The sequence below is a fragment of the Dermacentor andersoni genome, chromosome 6 (genome assembly GCF_023375885.2).
Source record: "Dermacentor andersoni chromosome 6, qqDerAnde1_hic_scaffold, whole genome shotgun sequence".
Lineage (NCBI taxonomy): Eukaryota > Metazoa > Arthropoda > Arachnida > Ixodida > Ixodidae > Dermacentor > Dermacentor andersoni.
In genome coordinates this window covers 162,088,862-162,107,206 of record NC_092819.1, presented here as the reverse complement: position 1 = coordinate 162,107,206, position 18,345 = coordinate 162,088,862, and the positions used below count along the sequence as shown (strand labels likewise).

Genomic DNA, 18,345 nt, shown 5'->3' with positions numbered 1-18,345 from the left:
AAACGCGCCATCGCCGCTTCTCGTCAACGAATTATCGCCGCTGAGCAATACCGTGACTGCGCGGCTGTCTATCTGCACACTCGCCGTGAGCCGTTTGCCACGCCTTTCTCGGGTGTGAAGGGCGTGCCTCCCCTTTCGTGCATTATCTTGTACCCTCCGTCGAATGCGAACAGGGCACATGCGGCACAATCTTGCACCTACACTTTCCCTCAATTGAATACGTTAAAATAAAACAAATAAGATAAACATTCTGTTTCTTTAAGTGTCTATTGTTCATATTGTACGCTATAAATGAGAAACTGAACAGCTAGGTGGCTGTTCACCTCCGTTATCTTCCTTCCATTGGCGGTAGCGCATCGTCTTCATGCCAGAAACGGGCTAAATCTGCACCATCAATGCGTCCTCTATCGGTTCCGCGGCCATGCAACGTTTCGGCGGCACACGTGCACTGCTATATTGACATTAAAACTTTAAACTGTTCGCCTTCGAAAAAAGAATGTGGATAAAAATGAAAAGCGGACTGGCCGGAAGGAACATGCTCACGGAGCCATACCTTCATAGCAATATCACAAAGGGCTGAGTGCGGTCAGGCTGACCTTACAGACGTAATTTATTTGTGTCAGTTAGACTTTCAGAGAGCGCTTAATTTCAAAATATTTGTTTGGATAGTTATTATAGAAGCATGTTTAAGAAAAATTACTTCGCTCGGCTCCATAATCTCGTGGACGGGCTCCAAACTACTCATTTGCTTAAGCCACTTGAGATCAATTATAAAAAGCTAATTAACATAGCTTCGTTAATTACGCGCACACTGCGTATTTTAGAGCGACAGAAAGCTGAGCTAGTTGGCAAGGATTCATAATGCAAGAAAGCGTAAGGCGGGCAGACACGGACACAAAAGAAGAGCAGTGGACAACACTAACGCCGAATATCAACTGAAGGAAGCACTGAGGCGAAAAAAAGAAAGACACAAAACTCATCTGCGCATGCTCTGGAAAGGAAGTACCACTTGTCAGTCGGGTACACGTGCCGGTCTACGTGAGATAACTTTTAAGGCAATTGATCTCTTCCTTATGTAAGGTAATCGAAGGCTGACTCACGCACGCACTTCCACCATTATTGGTATGCCATGCCTCGACCGTAAGGCACGTATCTTCATTCCTATGCCCGTACGATATCGCGCATTCATCTAACTCAGGTATGCAGTTACAATCTTTGCATTCTTGGCAATGCAAGGAAAGATTCGAAGGCGATCCACCCGTTAACGACCTTTTATGTTACATTAGCCTCTGATTAATACACCTCGCCGTTTACCCTAAGTAGAAATTGCCACAGTTAAAGGGAACATTATATAGCACACCCATACGGCCGTAAGTAAAATTGTTGTTCTTGATCTGCTTCACTGGACAAATATCTGTTCTTTTTTGCCTTTGACCTGCTCCTTTATCCTCTCCACGGCAGTGCATATTTTACCAAGCTTATTTGGGGGCAGAGAAAACAACATTAACGCCATATCTACTTCAACTTTCTCGAGCCTGTGCGATACTGAATGAATTTAGGGAATAGCCACTACTCATTTCTCCTTATTACTGCTTTCTGTAATCGCGTATGTTCCCCTCGAAATCGACTTATTTAGGCGTTCAGCCACACTGGCCACTGCCACAATAAGATAACCTACTCCTAATAGGCGCCGGACCTGTGCATTAAAATTGGCGGTCCTTTTGTGCATGCATTATTTGTGAGAGAAGACTTAAGGCAGGCATTGGAAATACCGTTTTTTACTTCTTTGGAGCGCTTTGATTGAAAGTTTAACATTGGCTTCGAAGATCTAGGGGAGTACTGCCAACACACGTGGTTTTTTTTCGAAGACCAAGGAAATGTCTAGAAACCGTACTACACATCTGTGAGGAAATTCTTTGGTAAACTTTAATCCTAATTCATAAAGTTTAAATTCCTCACTTATTGTCCAACGGTCGAAAACAATCGAATATTCATGTTAAGACGCATGATACTGTGCGACCGTTGGTTAATTAGGTGCATAAACTTAGAATAGTAGTATCAGACAAGGAATGTTATTTCGTAATTTTTCCAGATGACATGCTTTTAGAAAAAGCGGTATCGGCTATAGAAAACGAATTTCAGCCAGTAAAACTCAACCCATCGGCAGTCAAGCAAAGTGCGGTTGACCTGCTGTGAAGACATAATCTAGATAGGATTGTCTCTAATGTCAAGAAACCAAAATCGCTCACCTTAGAACTGTTCTTGGCGAAGACCCATAAGCAAGAGATTCCTTTTCGTACTAAAGTGTCAGAGAAAGGGACATGGCAGGTCTGTGTGGCTAGTTACCTACAGAACTGATTAGCTTCACTAGTTTTTCAGACCCCTTCGCCTGCGTAACTCTCAGGCACTAGTTCAGTTTTTGACAATGAAAATCCTGGTGATTGTACAGGTTTAAGTGTGGATATCTAAGACCTATAATACTCCTTGCTGCATGACGGGTTGTTAAATACCGCAAATGAGTGCATTAAAGAACATGTACAAGAGTCCGGATTTATAGACATATGCGGTGTTTCCACGGGTGCTTTTTCATGAAATTCTTTCAATGTGTTTACAGTCGACGCTAGTTGGGTGGAGAGATGGCGTGTTGCTGAAGAAATCAGGAATTTGTATTGGTTCAAAGGTTGCCCCTATTCTTAGTGATATTTAACTGAGCAAGATTGACAACTGCTTAGATAAGGCCTTAGGCGATTGTGTTATTAAGGATTTTCGTTACGCTGATGATTACATGATTTTCTGCAATAGGGACGAATTTGATTCAGCTGCTATCACAGTAAGTGAGCAATATAAAGTCAGTAGATGAGGATTAAAGTTTACCAAGGAATTTCCTCACAGACGCGTAATACAGTTTCTAGACATTTCCTTGGTCCTCGAACAAAATCACGTGTGTTGGAATTTCCAAGGAATTTCCTCGCAGACGTGTAATACAGTTTATAGACATTTCCTTGGTCCTCATACAAAATCACGTGTCTTGGCAGTGCTCGCATAGCTCTTCCAAGCCATTGTTAAACTTTCAATCCAAGCGTTCCAAACTAGTAAAAAAACAGAATTTCCATGTCGTGCATTAAATCTTCTCTCACCAGATCATGCTTGCACAAAATGAGCGCAAGTTTAATGCACATGTCCGGTGCCCACTAGAAGCAGGTTATCCTAGCGTGGCAGTGGCCAGTTAGCTGAACGCCTAAAGCCGATTTCAACGGGAACAGATGTGATTACAGAAGGCAGTAATAACAAGAAAAGAGCGCTGGCTATTCCCTATATTCATTCAGTATCGCACATGGTCAAGAAATTTGCGAGTAGATGTGGTGTTAATGTTGTTTGGACTGCTCCCAATAAGCTTGGTAAGATATGTGCGGTCATTCAGAGGAAAAAGGAGCAGGTAAAAGTAAAAGAAAACAGATATTTGTCCAGGGAAGCGCATCAAGAACAACAATTTTACTGACTGTCGTATGGGTGTGGTATATGAAGTTCCATTTAGCTGTGGCCATTTCTACGTAGGGAAAACGGGGCGGTGTGTCAATCAGAGGCTAATGGAACATAAAAGGTTGTTAACCGGTGGATTGCCTTCCTGTGTATCCTTACATTGCCAAGACTGCCAAAATTGTAACTGCACACCTTAGTTAGATGAATACGCGATATTGTACAGGCATAGGAATGAAGATACGCGTCTTATGGTCGAGGCATGGCATATCAATAATGGTAGCAGTGCGTGCGTGAGTCAGCCTTCGATTACCTTACATAAGGAAGAGATCAATTGCCTTAACAGTTATCGCTCACGTAGACCGGCATGTGTACCCGACTGACACGTGGTGCTACCTTTCCAGAGCATGCACAGATGAGTTTTGTGTCCTCTTTCTTTTTTCGTCTCAGTGCTTCCTTCAGTTCATAGTCGGCATTCGTGCTGTCCACTTCTCTTGTGTCCGTGTCTGCATGCCTTACCCTTTTTGAATTATGACTCCGTATTTATAGCTTACCAATCTAAACTATCGAAGGAGAAAATGATGTCAGCAATATCGGTATTGATTTAATACATTTATTTGTTGAAGGATTTTTCGGGCAAATCAGGTTCACGAACTTAAACGCATGTGCCTCACCGTGGACTTCTAACTTCACAATCGATTCTCCTACATTATACAAGACCCACCACAGCGCTAAGGTATACCACACAAGATGTGCGAGGACATTGTGCGCGCTCCCGATTATATTTATGAGCGTTGCTAGCACGAGATTCTTTTACCTGGTCACATTAGGAATAAAAACAGCTGCCTGGGGGAAAGCATTGGATATATTTTGAGTACTTTATAACTTATGGAGCAGTGCGGACATGTACGTTAGAACGAAAAGATCAGAATTAGGGATAACGTCTTCCTATATATATTTCGGCTGTATAATGTTAAAAGGTCCCTGAACCATTTTTTACCGAAGTGGAGAAAGGCGTTTTGAAGTTAGGCTATTTCAGAAATAATTGGCCTCAGGATGTACTTCAATGCGTCAATGAGAAGCGAAGATATTGGCAATCAAACACGGCCTCCGCTTTGATCCCGTTCCTGCGTCAATTCCTTACACTGCGAAGGCTACAGCGCAGTGGGGGTGCCCACAACGCTCCGCCTTCTAAATGTCACCGTGGCCCGCAGTCCGAATTTCATTTTCGATGTTAACGTAGACACCACGACTTCCGCTTTGGTGCCCACGACGCTCTAGACATACGCCAAACGCCGTTGTCCTCAGCAACCGCAGTGCGCTTAGCCAGGGGACTCGTGGTGGCACCCCATGACGGCTGCGGTATCTACGCCATGTAGGCGACCGCCGCTTGATGTGAGCTATCGGCCAATAGCAGCCGTCTGATATAATGGCGAACTACTGTGTCCGATGACAAAACAGTGCGCCTAGAAGAGATAGAGGACAGGGCCTTCCGTTGGCAAGAGAGCGTTTGAGAGAAAAGTGACTTCGCGATCTGCTTGGGAGCTCCACACACCGCGTACGACAGCAGAACTTCGCTAAGATGTTCATAGCAGCGTTGGCTTCCTGCGGATTATCTTATTTCACCAATCGGAGGAGTTTCACAGGCCTCCTTTAGGAACTAAAAAAGAAAATACTGTAATTTTGTGACAAATAGTGCTGGCATGCGCATACAGTCGCGTGAAATATGAGCTCCGACACAGTGCCCGTGGTGGAACTGGCCTCTGGACTACAGGGCTACATTGACGATCGAAATGTTGGTTTGATAAATATCTAGCTTAGGGCCGAAGCCTTCGGCCCTAAGGCCCCCTTAGGGCGAAAGAGCTCCATGAAGAACTCCAAGATCAAACCAAAGAATAACACTCCGTTAAAATGACCAACAGAACCACACGAAACACGTTATACTCACATTTGGTACCACTACTGTGCGCAGTTCAGTTGACGCAGGACACTTTGAAATCAACGTCTGGCCATACATACTGAACCCGAGGCACTCTTTCAAGTGCCGGAGGTTCGGGCTAGCCTCACAATTATGTAGAGGGAAAGAAACATGCGCGAAGTGTAGTGCCAACAACCATCCTTCTGAAAACTGCAGCGCCCCTGCATAATGTGTAGTTGCAAGAGAGTCCACCCAGTTACTTACGGAAGTGCCCTTGCTGGAAAATACAAAAAGAAATCCATCGCAATCACCGTAAAAAAAACTATCAGTCTATGAGGTGACGAAAAGGCAACGGTGCTTACCTCAAGTAACCCATGCTGTGCCAGTGCGACGCTGCAAGGGGGCAGTGTCACGTCGATTTCGAGAGTCCACAAGGTCCACGCCTAGTATTCATGCAGAAACTACAATCTGCCCGCTTGATGGCAGCCGCCAGTGCTGCTCCAGCATCATCAAAGTTGGGCTGGCAGACCGCAGAAACGCAGTACCCAAAGTTGAAGCGAACTGCACGGCCCAAGACGCGCGTTTCGGCACCTCGCTATCCATCACTTAGCGCATCGCAGAAGGCGGTCAACCGTAAAGCACCGGGTTCATCGACGCCAAAAGAACTGCGCTCGCTGGAGCGTGCAAGAAGGAGAAACTTCTTTTAAGTGCACCGAAAAAGGAACAGGTAACCTTAACCGCTACCGCCCTTGAATAGGGAGTGACTGTTTCATAACATGTCAGCTATCACTTTATAGCCGACCTACACCTGTTTTCATTACTTTACAATGGCTTTCACCATCCATTTTGCAGAGACCTGAGCCATAATCCAGCTGACATCAAAGTCGTCCTAAATGAATTCTCGCCAACAGCCTTCTTTCTCCAAGAGACAAACCTAGGTCCCCAAAACAAAAAATAATTTTGAAGTACAAAGACTGTCGGTGTAATCGAGAGCAAGCAGGTAGCCTTTTTTTGAAGTTTCGCAATTATAGTGGACAGTGGTGATGCAACTCGCGAACTGAAGCTTAAAAGCAAATATAAAGCGGTCGCAGTCCTGTGCTTGTTTTTAAAACAGTAACAATACGTTCTATATATATCGAAGCACGCCTAACATTTACGCTTATTAACTTAGAATCACTTTTGAAACAGCTACCAGAGCCATACCCCTTGTTGCAGACTTTAATGCACCATGCAATCTTTGGAGAAATGAAAAAAAAAACGGACACTAGAGCCCGTATTTTAGAGGACCTTGTCCTGCTCAGTAATGTATCTTTGGTCAACAAAGGAAAAACACACATGCTCCTCTCGGAGCTCAGGAAGAATGAGCTGTTTTGATTTATATTTTAGTTCTATATTTTGCACAGTACTTAATTGGGATGCTCTTGATAATCCACACGGAAATGAATATTTTCTGTCGTGATACGCTTGTCAACCCCACCGCAAACTATTCTGAGAAAATCCCACCCCTGGAAGCTCCGGCTAGTCGACTGGTTACTGTTTCAAGGAAAAGGCAGTCTCCATGAAACATTTTCCTATATTCTTAGCGTTGATAAACTAAATGTAACCAGCTAGAACTTGCATCATAGATGCTGCACGCATAGCAATCTATAGATCCTCTGGGATAGCACGACCTAATCACAGTCTTGTACACACGAGAATCCAAGGTAGCCAAAAAGAAACAAAATAAAGCATGTGGAATTTTTGTAGGTACCCAAGGCACAAATGAACTACATATCGGTTTCTAAAAGGCGATAGCTAAAGCATGGCACATCCGTCGTGGTTCTAAATACATTTCTGGAAAAATTATTTGTCGTTCATAAACAAAAACAGCACGTAAGAATCTGAGTGCAAGTTCGTAACGTAAATGGTAACTTCTCCCCCTACGCAAACTCTTTTTTGACACCCATGGTACACACTCAGGTATTGACTTACAGGCTGCCACACCACCCGAACATTTCTGTAGTGTTTCGAGTTCCTTTTACTAAACATAGACTTTTTTTAAAGTACGAAAACCCAGTTGAAAAACAAGGAGTTCCTACAAGTGGCAGCACGAACGAGCTTCATAAACAGCCTACTTACATTGCATGAACAATGCACTGGCCTCCCGTAAACAGACTGTACCAGTACCTGACGAAATACGTTATCAGATGCTAGGGCATCTCTCAGAATCTGCTGTAGAGGCGCTATGAAGATTTTTTAACAAAATATGGACACGGGGAAAATGAACGGAAGAATGAAAAAAGGCTGCAATTTTACCGTTCCTGAAACCCGAAAAATCGCCAACCTCCCAAGTAGTTATAGAACCATTGCTCTCACAAGCCGTCTTGGCGAATCTTTAGAAAGCGTTCTGAATATTAGGGTAATGTTTATACTCGAATCTCGCGAACTCTTTGATGTACACCAATGTAGTTTTAAGGAGCATGTTCAACAGTTGACCATCTCGCTCGCCTTGAAACCCACTCCGAAAAGCTTTCATAACCAAACAACACTGTCTGGCAGTTTTCTTTGATATGGACAAAGCTTAGTACAGCACTTGGCGGTTTGTGATTCTCCGTGACCATGCATACGTAAACATCCGCGGCAGGATGCTGAAATGCCTGAAGATCTTCCTCTCCAATCGTTTATTTAAGGTGCTCCTTGGTGCAACCTTTTCGAGGAACTTCGTTCAGGAGAATAGAGTGCCGTAGATTAAAACCGCATTCTTCATAGTAAAAAGGGCTTCATGGCGAAAACAATCCCAAAGCCTATTGTGTGGCCCGTCTATGTTAATTACCTTGGAATTGCATGCACGTTCTGCAGCTTTCCTACATGTGAAAGGCACATACAACTCACATTGAACGAGCTTGCGATCCGGCCAGACAATTGGCTTGAGGTTTCCCCACAAAAAAAAAAACTGTTCCTGTTGTTTTCTTACTCAAAATAGGCCTACAGGTTGATCCTTCCCTGGATCTAAATAAAACAGTACTCTCAGGAAAAGAACACTAATTTTAAGCATTAGATTGGACAAAAAGCCCACATATCTGCCACATATAAATAGTTTGAAAGTCAAAGCTCCAGGAGATCTGAATATCAATTCAAGTATTCTGAAAGAAATGCTGGGGGTCTGACAGAGCACGCCTTACTGATTTATCGTTCTCTGGTATGTTCCTGTCTAAATTATGGGAGCATAATGTGTGGTTCGGCAGAAGCATTGTATTTAAAACAATTAGATGCAGTTGATAATATAGGTCTGTGCCTCTCGGGCGGCGCATACAGAACGTCGCCTGTAGTAAGTCTTTGTGTACAAACAAATGAGCCCTCACTAGACGATAGAAGAATAGCACTCACATGCGCATATGTTCTATGAACCACCGCGCGAACAGATTTGTGCTTCCGATCATCAGAACTTGTCCTGCTCTAATGTTGTTCGCCAATAGACCCTAAGCAACAAGGTCAGTGCATCTCCGCTTTGAAGAGGTATGCTGCGGAACTGCATTTATCGGGCGCATTTTCTGACACTGCACAATACCACGTCGCACTTGCGCCATGGGACAGTTTTCCGTCAGTGTTCGATCTTACTTCTACACAATTCAACACAAGGCAAGTCCCAAGAGAATATGTTATACAAGAATACTTTGCACTTAAAGAATATCTCGCACTTAAAAAACTGAATTTTTCACACATGATTCAAAAGCCGCAGCTTATGTCGCAAGTGCTGTAGTGGAGGGGAACAGGAAAAAAAATGGCAAGACTTCCTCAGTGCACCGTTCACAGCTGAGTGTTACGCTGACATGGTAGTTGTAAAGAAAATAATAAGTGAGGACATAGAGAATAGTTCCCAGGAAGGTGTCGTCATCGTCGTCGTCTTGCGGTGGCGGGTCAGTATGTGCGCGCTATAGGCATTCGGCATCAGAATGTTTCTGTCCAGACTTGTACACGGCGGTGATGTCGAATTCCTGGAGGCTGAGACTCCAGGAATGATCTGAATTTGGATTATCAATTTGCCACTCAACACGGTGCATGATGGTCAGTTACAACTTTGGAGGCCCTGCTGTGTAGATAAGGGCGTAATTTCCTGGTAGACCAACTAATGGGAAGGCAATCCTTTTCCGCCGAAGAATAATTAGCTTCCCCTTACGACCTTCTAGATTAAGCAATGACCCTTTCTACTCAATCTTTCCTTTGGTCTACGATGGCACCGAAGTCTAGGCTACTTGCGTAGATGCGGGTTTCGGCATCGCCGCCTTAACCGAAATGGGCGAGCACTGCTGGTGACTAAAGGCATCCTTTAATTTCTTCAAATGCTTAGATTTGTAACGTTTCTCACGTGAATTCGGCGTGGGGTTTTGTGAGATATGTCAACGGCTCGGCGATGCACCAAAAATATTTCTCAAAGCGTCTGATGTGGGGACACAGGCGAAAGAATCTCCGCACTCCCTTCTTGTCGGCGAGCTGTGAAAAATCAGCGATGGAAGGTGTCTTCCAAATTAGGACGGACTCCAGATTTGCGGAAGACATGGTCCAGCAACAGAAGCTCATCGTGAGCGAAGCGATGCTTTTCGGCTTCAGGGTGAGCCTTGACGACTTGATGGCTTTTAGTACTGCCCCAAGCCACCTAAGGTGATCGTCGCAATTCGAGGCAAAACAACGACTTCATCCAAGTAGACGAGAGAAGTCCGCCACTTCAACACTGTTCGTACCGTGTTTCATGCGCTGCAGCATTACAGGTGCCGAGCACAGTCCGCATGACACGTCATTACGCTCGTAGGGACCTTATGCGTGATAAAGGAGGTCTTCTGCTTTGGTCGGCTTCTATTTGCGAGTTTCCAATCTGGAGATCCATCCATGCGAAATACTTAATGTTCCAACCAGGGGGGGGGGGGGGGGGCGATATTGGTCCGTTGGTTGGTCATCATGGAAAGTTATAAGGATAGCACAACAAAAGGACACACGAAGAAACGAAGACGAAAGCAAGCGCTATCAACAACGAAAATTTACTTCGGGATCAGCCGTACTTATAAACCCAAACAACGACGTGGACAGCGATACCAACCGTGAAAGTACAATTACAGGACGGCATGAAAGCACTCTAAAACCGGTACATCAGGAAAACACAAGAAAACCTAAATGACGTATTGCAAACGCGGTCAGTTTCATGCCATGGGAAAATAATCTCTCTCGGACAATGATAGTGACGGTGTGCTGATGCAATTGGTCAGTGGATAAGAGCATTAGCTCCGTTACTTTTATTATTCTTACACACTCGCCCTTATCCCTATCTATTATAGTGGTATCTTCTATAAGTGGGGACATGTCCCACATGTACACACTCTCCAATGAAAAGCAAGAAAACCTTCGCCTGGGACACTCTGGCACTTATTTTTTCGCTTTCTTAGGCGCTAATTGATGCACCTTCCGGTTTGACCTGTGTAGCATTTACCTCATGACAGCGGAATATGATAGACCACCTGTATGGCGCATCCGACGAACGGATCTTTCTGTACCTTATCACGGAGCAGCATTGTTGTCCTCATTGGGTTAGCGGTTTTGCACAAGGTACTTAGCTTACTTCGAGCTGAAAAGAAACAAGCCGTACTTTATCGCGACTTACTATCTTGTTCAGGCTATGTAATACATGGTGTACGTACAGAATCAGGGCTGTCTTCACCTGCTCACGGCTGCTAGCTGTGGTATTCTCACGGCAGCAATTTCTCGAACATTGCTGTTATAGCAACCTTTCCGCCACCGACACATGGTTAGGATAACCAGCGTCCTTAAGATGCACAGACTGCTGCTGGAAACTGGTTTTCATGAGATGGGGGAGGGCATAACTTTTCTAGGGCGTTGTTGAAGCACATCTTCGTTATGCCTCTCTCTCTTCACGAACTTGGAAAGGGCTGAATAAAACTGGAGGACAGGTTTGTTAGCTCATGGGCTGTAAGCCCAGAAGGTCTCACTATCAGTAGAGGTTAACTGAACGCCAATAAACCGAGGCTTATTGTCGACAGACACTTCAAGAAGTCTTATTGTCGACAGACACGTCAAGAAGCCTGAAACAATCGCTAAATGTAGTAGAGGCACTAGCACATCTTTCTTGAAAACAGTTGTTAGGGCAATCTAGGAAAAATAAACAATTGTAGACAAATCTGACAGCTCCCTGTAAGCCTAGTAGCCCCGTGAGGCGTACATACATGCCCCCATCTAAATGGGCTAAGTAGAGATTGTTAAGGACGGGAGCTAGACATGGCCTTTTAGAAATGCATCACTTCTGCAGATGCGGCCTATAGTTCTACTGAAAGAAAGGTAAAAAGGCAAAAATTCTAAGGCCCCTTCTGAAACGCCTGCTTTCTGTGAAACCCTAGTGGCGCCATATTTGTTAATACAATCCTCGACACATTGAAGAAGTCGAAGCTTTTTCCGGCGTGCCACCTGACAAAGTCAAGGACTTCATCGAAACCTTTCACGCGAAATGGGTCATCAATCTCTAGACCGGCCAGCTCAGAAAGCAGGTACATGGCAGCTGCTTTCTGTCTTCGAAGAACTTTACATGCGATGCACCGTTCATGCTGATCGAACATCTGCATTGCGAGGAAAGTTCGGTCGAGATGCACCTGCCGAAGTCGTTCAGCACGTACAATTTTCAAAATTATTTTTTCCTGGGCAACGAATAGTGCCAAACCACCAACCAACGAGTTTATATCTTGGCGAAGCTGCTTGTTACGGATGCAGAAAATTAGGGCAGGTGCGCTGCAGGCAGCCGTGGCGATGAGGGCAACAGTACGCCCGGAATACCGAGGAACATACTTAAAGGGCCTGTTTTTCTAGAAATGAAATCGACGAAGGTGGCTACGAGGCCTGGATGATTTCAACTCGTGGTATTTTGTCAACTTGTTGCTTTATGACTTCTCGTTCCCGCCTCGAAACAATGTAAGGGCTCTGACCTAGTGGCGGAGCGCATGTTTTGGTTATTGTCTGACGCAATTAGCAACTGTTGTTTGCAGAATCCTGGACTACACTTAAACGGAGCCCTTCGATAGTTGGAGAATAATTTTCAGCTGTGGCTGCTTACGCATGTGTAGATTCTGATGTCGAAGGCTGGTCGGGGAACTGAGTTCGAGGTGTATGCGGCAGAGCCCGAGAGCGCAAACGCATAGCTGATTACCGCAATATCTTCCATGTATGCGATCGTCGTGCCCTTGCTTAGGTGTTTGTACTGCTGCATAAAGATTGTCAGCATTTCTTTTACTTTTATTCCATGCAGTCAAGCGATTTCTCTTGCAACGCAAATTCCACCATCAACAGGTGATGTTAGTCGCTCTCGACGGTGCCCTTACGTCTGCCGGTGTTTCGGTGCAAGCGGAAATAATAATTTTGAAGCGAAGCGGGACGCTGACTTAATCTTCAAGCGCACTCAAGGCGTGGTGAAAGAGAGCTCTCCGGCGATATCACATGGTCTTCCGATAGGGTTATCGACTTGGGCTTCAGTTCAATGTTTGCGCGGTGTTGGCGTAGAAAGCCCGTGCCGAGAATGACGTCTCACGATCGTTGTTAGAGGATGACGAAGGTCACAGGGTAGATCCGGTTAGGGACTGCAGTTCTTGTGGTACAAACTCTAGGCGGCATTTATAGGCGCCATCCAGATGTCTGAATATCGGGGCCTTCCCTCGCAGTCTTGAAGTCGTTTCACTTGGCGGCGAAGGATACACTCAGGACGGAATAGTCGGCTCGTGTGTCCACTAAAGTGTTGACTGCATGTCCGTCGGGAGTCACGTCAAGATCGGTGATTGTTTGGCTTGCGTTCTCGTTAGGTAGGTCGCGGAGTCGGGTCGAGGCTGCGTCGCATTCTACCGTTGTTGTCATGTCTCGTCGGGAGGCCTTCTGTAGGCAGCGTAGTCTTGGCTTCGAGGGCTCTTGATAGTGGCGCGTGGTATCTACTTTATCGAGCAGGACGTTGAAGCGTTGTGGCCTGTGGCGGAGGATCTTCGGTGTTTCGGCAAACAGCAACTGCACCTTCATCGGTTGCTGCTTTTAGTGTTCCGGATGTGGGATAACAGACCAGCCCCCGATTGGGCCAGTGTAGTGCCGGCGCTGCGAGAAAAGCTAGCGGCCTGGTGACGATGAACGGAACGGCCGTTGACGGCGACAACGGAGGAGCTGCGATGTAGTAGGCGATATCATGAAGCCATGACGCTCGGTGTAGGCGCGGTGCCTTCACGACAAACCCCCGTTGTCCCAAGTCATCGTGTGAGCATCGGCTGTAGACAAGGCTAGCTTCTCTGCAGTGATGGCCGAGCGGTCGGTGGTCTTCAGCAAGCCGCACGTCTCTCTTCTCTCTTCCTCAGGGCATTGCGTGGGCGGACAGGATGACGAGCTGGCGTGGTTGTGGTGGCTGGCGGCTGAAATGCGGCTTTACAAGGCACTAGTGCCGGCGCAGATGAGGGACATGACCACGGGCTACGGCGGCATAGGTCATCGCTTCCCGCTGAGGCCGCGGCGAGTCAGGGACTCCCAAGTGACTGAGGGACCTCAGCTCGGCCGATGTCAGCAATGGAAGCTACTTGAAGCTGCGTCGAATGGAACATCCTGCGCAGTTGTTCACGCACAACGACTCTCATGGTCTCTCGGTATTCGTCGGGGCCTAGTGCTTGGATTTCGCTATTCGGTGAAAACACTAAGCTGTCTGATGGCCTAGTCGGCATTGGCTCTTGGTTTCCGGAAACGGAATGGAAGCCCTTGGCTTCCGTTAAAAATTCTCGGGCGTTCTTTTGTGAATTGCGAAACAACCTGCTGAAAAACTCGTGCTACACACCAGGCATGGGAAAGAGAACTTTGTTGTCCGCAACCATGCCGCGGGAAGCGTGACGTAACAGGCGGGTCATCTCTTCCGCATATATCGCAATGTTCTCGTGAGGCAGTTTCACACGGGATTCCAGTATCGCTTCAGCCCTCTCTTTGCGTATGACTCTCCTGAAGCTGTCCAAGAACGTGCTGCGGAAGATTGCCCACATTCTCAGGGTTGGCTCACGATTCTCGAAACACGTCCAGACGGCATCTTCTAAGCTGAAGTATGTATTCTGCGCCTTGTCACTGGAGTTCCCGTTTTCGAACGTAGAAAACCTTTCATGTGTTTCCAGGCAGTTTTCCGGGTCTCCAAACGATTATCTGCGGAAGGTCGGTGGCTCCTTGCGCTGTTGCAGAACGATGCGGGGCGCTGGGGTTGCCGTTGAAGCTGTTTACTTGGCCACGAGCTTTCTGGTCATCTCAGGCAGAAATACGTGCTCCCGGGGCAGGTTTTGTACGTTACGTCTTGATCGATGGTTCGGGTCCGCCCTGGTGCTGCTTTCGGGGTTTGCTGTCTTCAGGGTTCGGGGTCCGGTACTTGAACAAAAGCGCCTCCACCGCAAGTTACGTTGTAGAGATCGTCGACCACAAAGTAGCAAAACTTTGGGGCGAACTTGTACCCCTAAAAGCAAGTGACATTCAAAGCACAAAGATAGCGGCGAACAGAGTCGGCGATCATTGAAAAGCTGATCAGCGGGGCAAGACCATCGGCTTTTATGCATGATTCATCGAAGGTTGCAGCGTAAATAGAGGTGCCCGCGTGCCTTCAAGTAGGTACTGCATGGTTCACGTCGCGCATGCGCTCAGATTACACAAGGTTATTTGATGATAGACAGTGCTTAAAATGATAACATTTTGAAAGTTCCAATGCATGCATACGCAGCTTGAGCCGAGCGGCGACGTTCAACATTTGTTAGCCGGTGGAAAGCGGCAATGGGAGAAATATAAAAATGTTCACATGTGAATATTATCACCCAGTGTCACAGATGAGCCGAAGACATCGGTCTTGATACCGGGTCCCCCTCTGTCCGAGGCGCCCCGCCGGCACATACCCACCCTGGAGGAGCGCATGGAACAACGCCTGGCCGGAATGAAAAAAGCGCTCAGAGTCTACACGGTGTTATGCTTTGTAGTGCTCGTCATTGGCATCGCCATCATGGTTGCCTGCGCCTTCAAGTTTTTCGGTGAGGTTTCCTTGCATTGCTCATAAAATTTCTGCTCGCCCATCGCTGACGATATAATCAGGGCTCTTCCCTGCGCCAATCTTTAATAGCTATGTGGACTAATTAGAATACCGTAAATTGAACTTATTGAAAAGGTAGTGGTCTGATGTTGCATAAGACATTACATAATCCTTTGAACTGCTCAATGCACAATATTTGCAGGATCTTAGGAAATAAATAAGAGCGTCGCTGCTCGGAAACCACTCAATTTCACGAGAACTAAACTGATGTCAGCATAGATGCCGCGTACACCTCTACTCGATAGAAATCTATTCTTGCTGATGTGATAGATGCGGATGTAGCCCAAAATGATTATCAGTACTGAAGACATTTAGCGCGTTTCAATGTGTTAAGTAAAGCTCCACTAATGAATGGTACACTGGGCTCCAGCGCGCTTTGGCAGCAGGCATTTCATTCTTCTGGCCGAAATCGAGCCCTCTGAACAAAGAGTGCTCGGCGGTCTCTCATTTTCAACACGGAAGACCGACCGAGGTCTGGCGGATTGTGGTCGCGTGGCTCCAGAACACCGCAGCGTGTTGTCAGCCCTGGTGGCATGCCTTGGCGCCTGTGCGCCTTGTTTGTTTGCAACAACTATAAAAATTCACCGATGACTACAATACTCAATGCAAAATTTGAGCGCCGTTCTATACGTGTAGTCATTGCGCTATTTATTGGCTGACGCGAACAATCTGTCTCGCACGGCATGTTCCAAACGGCGAAAAGTGTGATTGTCTGCCTTGCTAATCGGGAGATCGCGAGAGGCTGTGCGTGGGTGCGATTCACAGCAGCCACCAAAGACAGAACTCGGCTCATGCAGCTCTTTCTTCCCATAGAGACAACTTGCTTTACTTTGGCGCCATATCACAGCCATCGTCGTCACACAGCCCGTCTTGCGTGGCGCCACAGTTTTTTTTTTTCTCACACTTTCGTTCCACCAACCATAAAGGCGGCCCTTTGCCGTGGGGAAGTCGTGCCACCAGTGTCAGCGGCGACAACGCCTTAGGGATCGTCACGTCGAGCCTTAGTTGTAGCCGCTCGATACCGCCCCTTACGGGAACAGTGATCCTCCGTCACACGCCCTGGTCCGCCAGACTGACCTCAGCAGCTGACGCCACGGATCTGCGTAGCCCTGCCCACCTAACGGCGTAATGTAATGTAACTTACAGAAGTCGCAGTTTCACGAGTAGCGAAGTACGTTTCCGCTACATTTCTTCTGCGCTTTGCGCACACGCAGAGCCACCTTGCGGCAAACACAGAAGACCCCCTCCTCGTAATGTACGGCGCTGCCCCGACACGTGGCGCGCCACTCGCCCCATGATCACGTCCGCCTTCATGCCGTGTCGGGGCCCGGCTATCTGTGCCGATCGCGACGTTTGGCTGGCGTAGCGCGTTTGAGCACAGGCGGTGCGAACGGGGTGCGATAACGCTATCGCGTTCTACTCTTGAAGGCGAAGCTTAAGCGTCCTCCAATTCTTTTTACCGCGTACTTAAGTTAAGTACACGGGTATTTTGCCATGTCAGCCCCATCGAAATGCGACCGCGGTGACCGGGAATCGATCCCGCTACCATAACCATAACCAGGGCAGGTGATTTCATTCTTCGCGGCGCTCGTTCGCTCGGCTACATCGCCTTCGTCGTGGGACGACGCCAATACTCGCCGAAGGAACGGGCTCCTAAGAGCTGTTCTCTACAACGTGCTGACGTGTTTCCTCTTCCGCTCTATGACTGCACCGTCAAGCGGTGCAGGTCCAGCTGGGTCATGCTTTTTCTCGTTTCGATAAAAAGCCGGCTTTGTATCCTTCAGATCCAAGCAAGAGCGTGGTATAGAGCAGCCGAATGTACCATACATGGAGGCGACAATGGGAACCAGCGCTTCCTAGTAGGCGCTACGCTGTGTTCCGTGTGGAACTAAAGTACGCTGACACCGCCCTGTAGAGCTAACACAGAAATGGTACAAAACTTTGAGCAATAACATACGCGCATCTGCGTCTGGGTTTGATTTCGCCCGATGCATCCAGTCAATGTCTACATATAGCAATCTCGAGATCAGGAGCTTAAGGGCTCCTGCGTTCTAGCACGTCGTTTTTAATGCTGTATTCGGATGGTCATTTTCTAGCGCATTATTATAAAGGGCTCTAAAAAGTGGGCACGCGTTCGGTTGGTAGAAGTCGAGCGCTCGGACTACCTTCGGATTGTTCTTTCGGAGCGTAAGCCTCCCAATCGGAGCGCTCATGACCGCTCTGATTTCGAAATGAGAGCGTTGGCGCGATCTGGCCGGGAGGAGTTTCATGTGACACTACTGGCCGTGGCTTGCCGCGGTTTCTGCAAGTTTCTGCTCAAGTTACGGTTATCTATAGTGCGGTAGAGTGTCCGCACTGGGCGGCTGCGTTGAGGCAGTTCCGAACCCGACGACGCACGAATGCTTACGAGGCGGCTTCCCGCGCTTCCTGCGTAGTTGCGCCAACGGCGCGCTGCTCTGACATTCTGTTGGTACACTGCCTCTCCAGCTCATATTGCTCTCGCTCAAGCATTCTGTTGGTACACTGCCTCTCCCGCTCATATTGCGCGCTGCGCCTGTATTTGCATACAGTGAGCCAGAGGACCAGAGCCGCCAACCGAATACACCATAAGTTAATCAGAAAGGCACACATGTGCCGCCTGGTAAGCGGCAAGCTTTTTACAGCAAAATCGAACCACGTGCTACTCAAACTCTTCCCGCGAAGGTTGTACTACTGTAACAATGTGAAGCTTTAGCGCTGGCTGCCTGTAGATAGTTCTATCGGTTTTACTTTACCATGCGTAATGGCCTCGCATCTGCAAGCTAGTTGGTTCAACAGTGCACGTGTGTGGAGCGTAACTCTATAGTCC

General features: G+C 47.1%; 1 protein-coding gene across 1 annotated transcript in view; it reads left to right on the top strand.

The window, feature by feature from the left end:
• The first annotated feature begins 12,957 nt into the window (after positions 1-12,957).
• LOC140219130 (neprilysin-1-like) overlaps positions 12,958-18,345 on the top strand; it is a 169,714-nt gene continuing 164,326 nt past the window's right edge. Inside the window, exons 1-2 of the mRNA XM_072289020.1 lie at positions 12,958-14,478; positions 15,233-15,438. Of these exons, the coding sequence (XP_072145121.1) occupies positions 14,372-14,478; positions 15,233-15,438 (313 nt within the window). The 5' untranslated portion in view covers positions 12,958-14,371. The remainder of the gene's footprint in view (positions 14,479-15,232; positions 15,439-18,345) is intronic.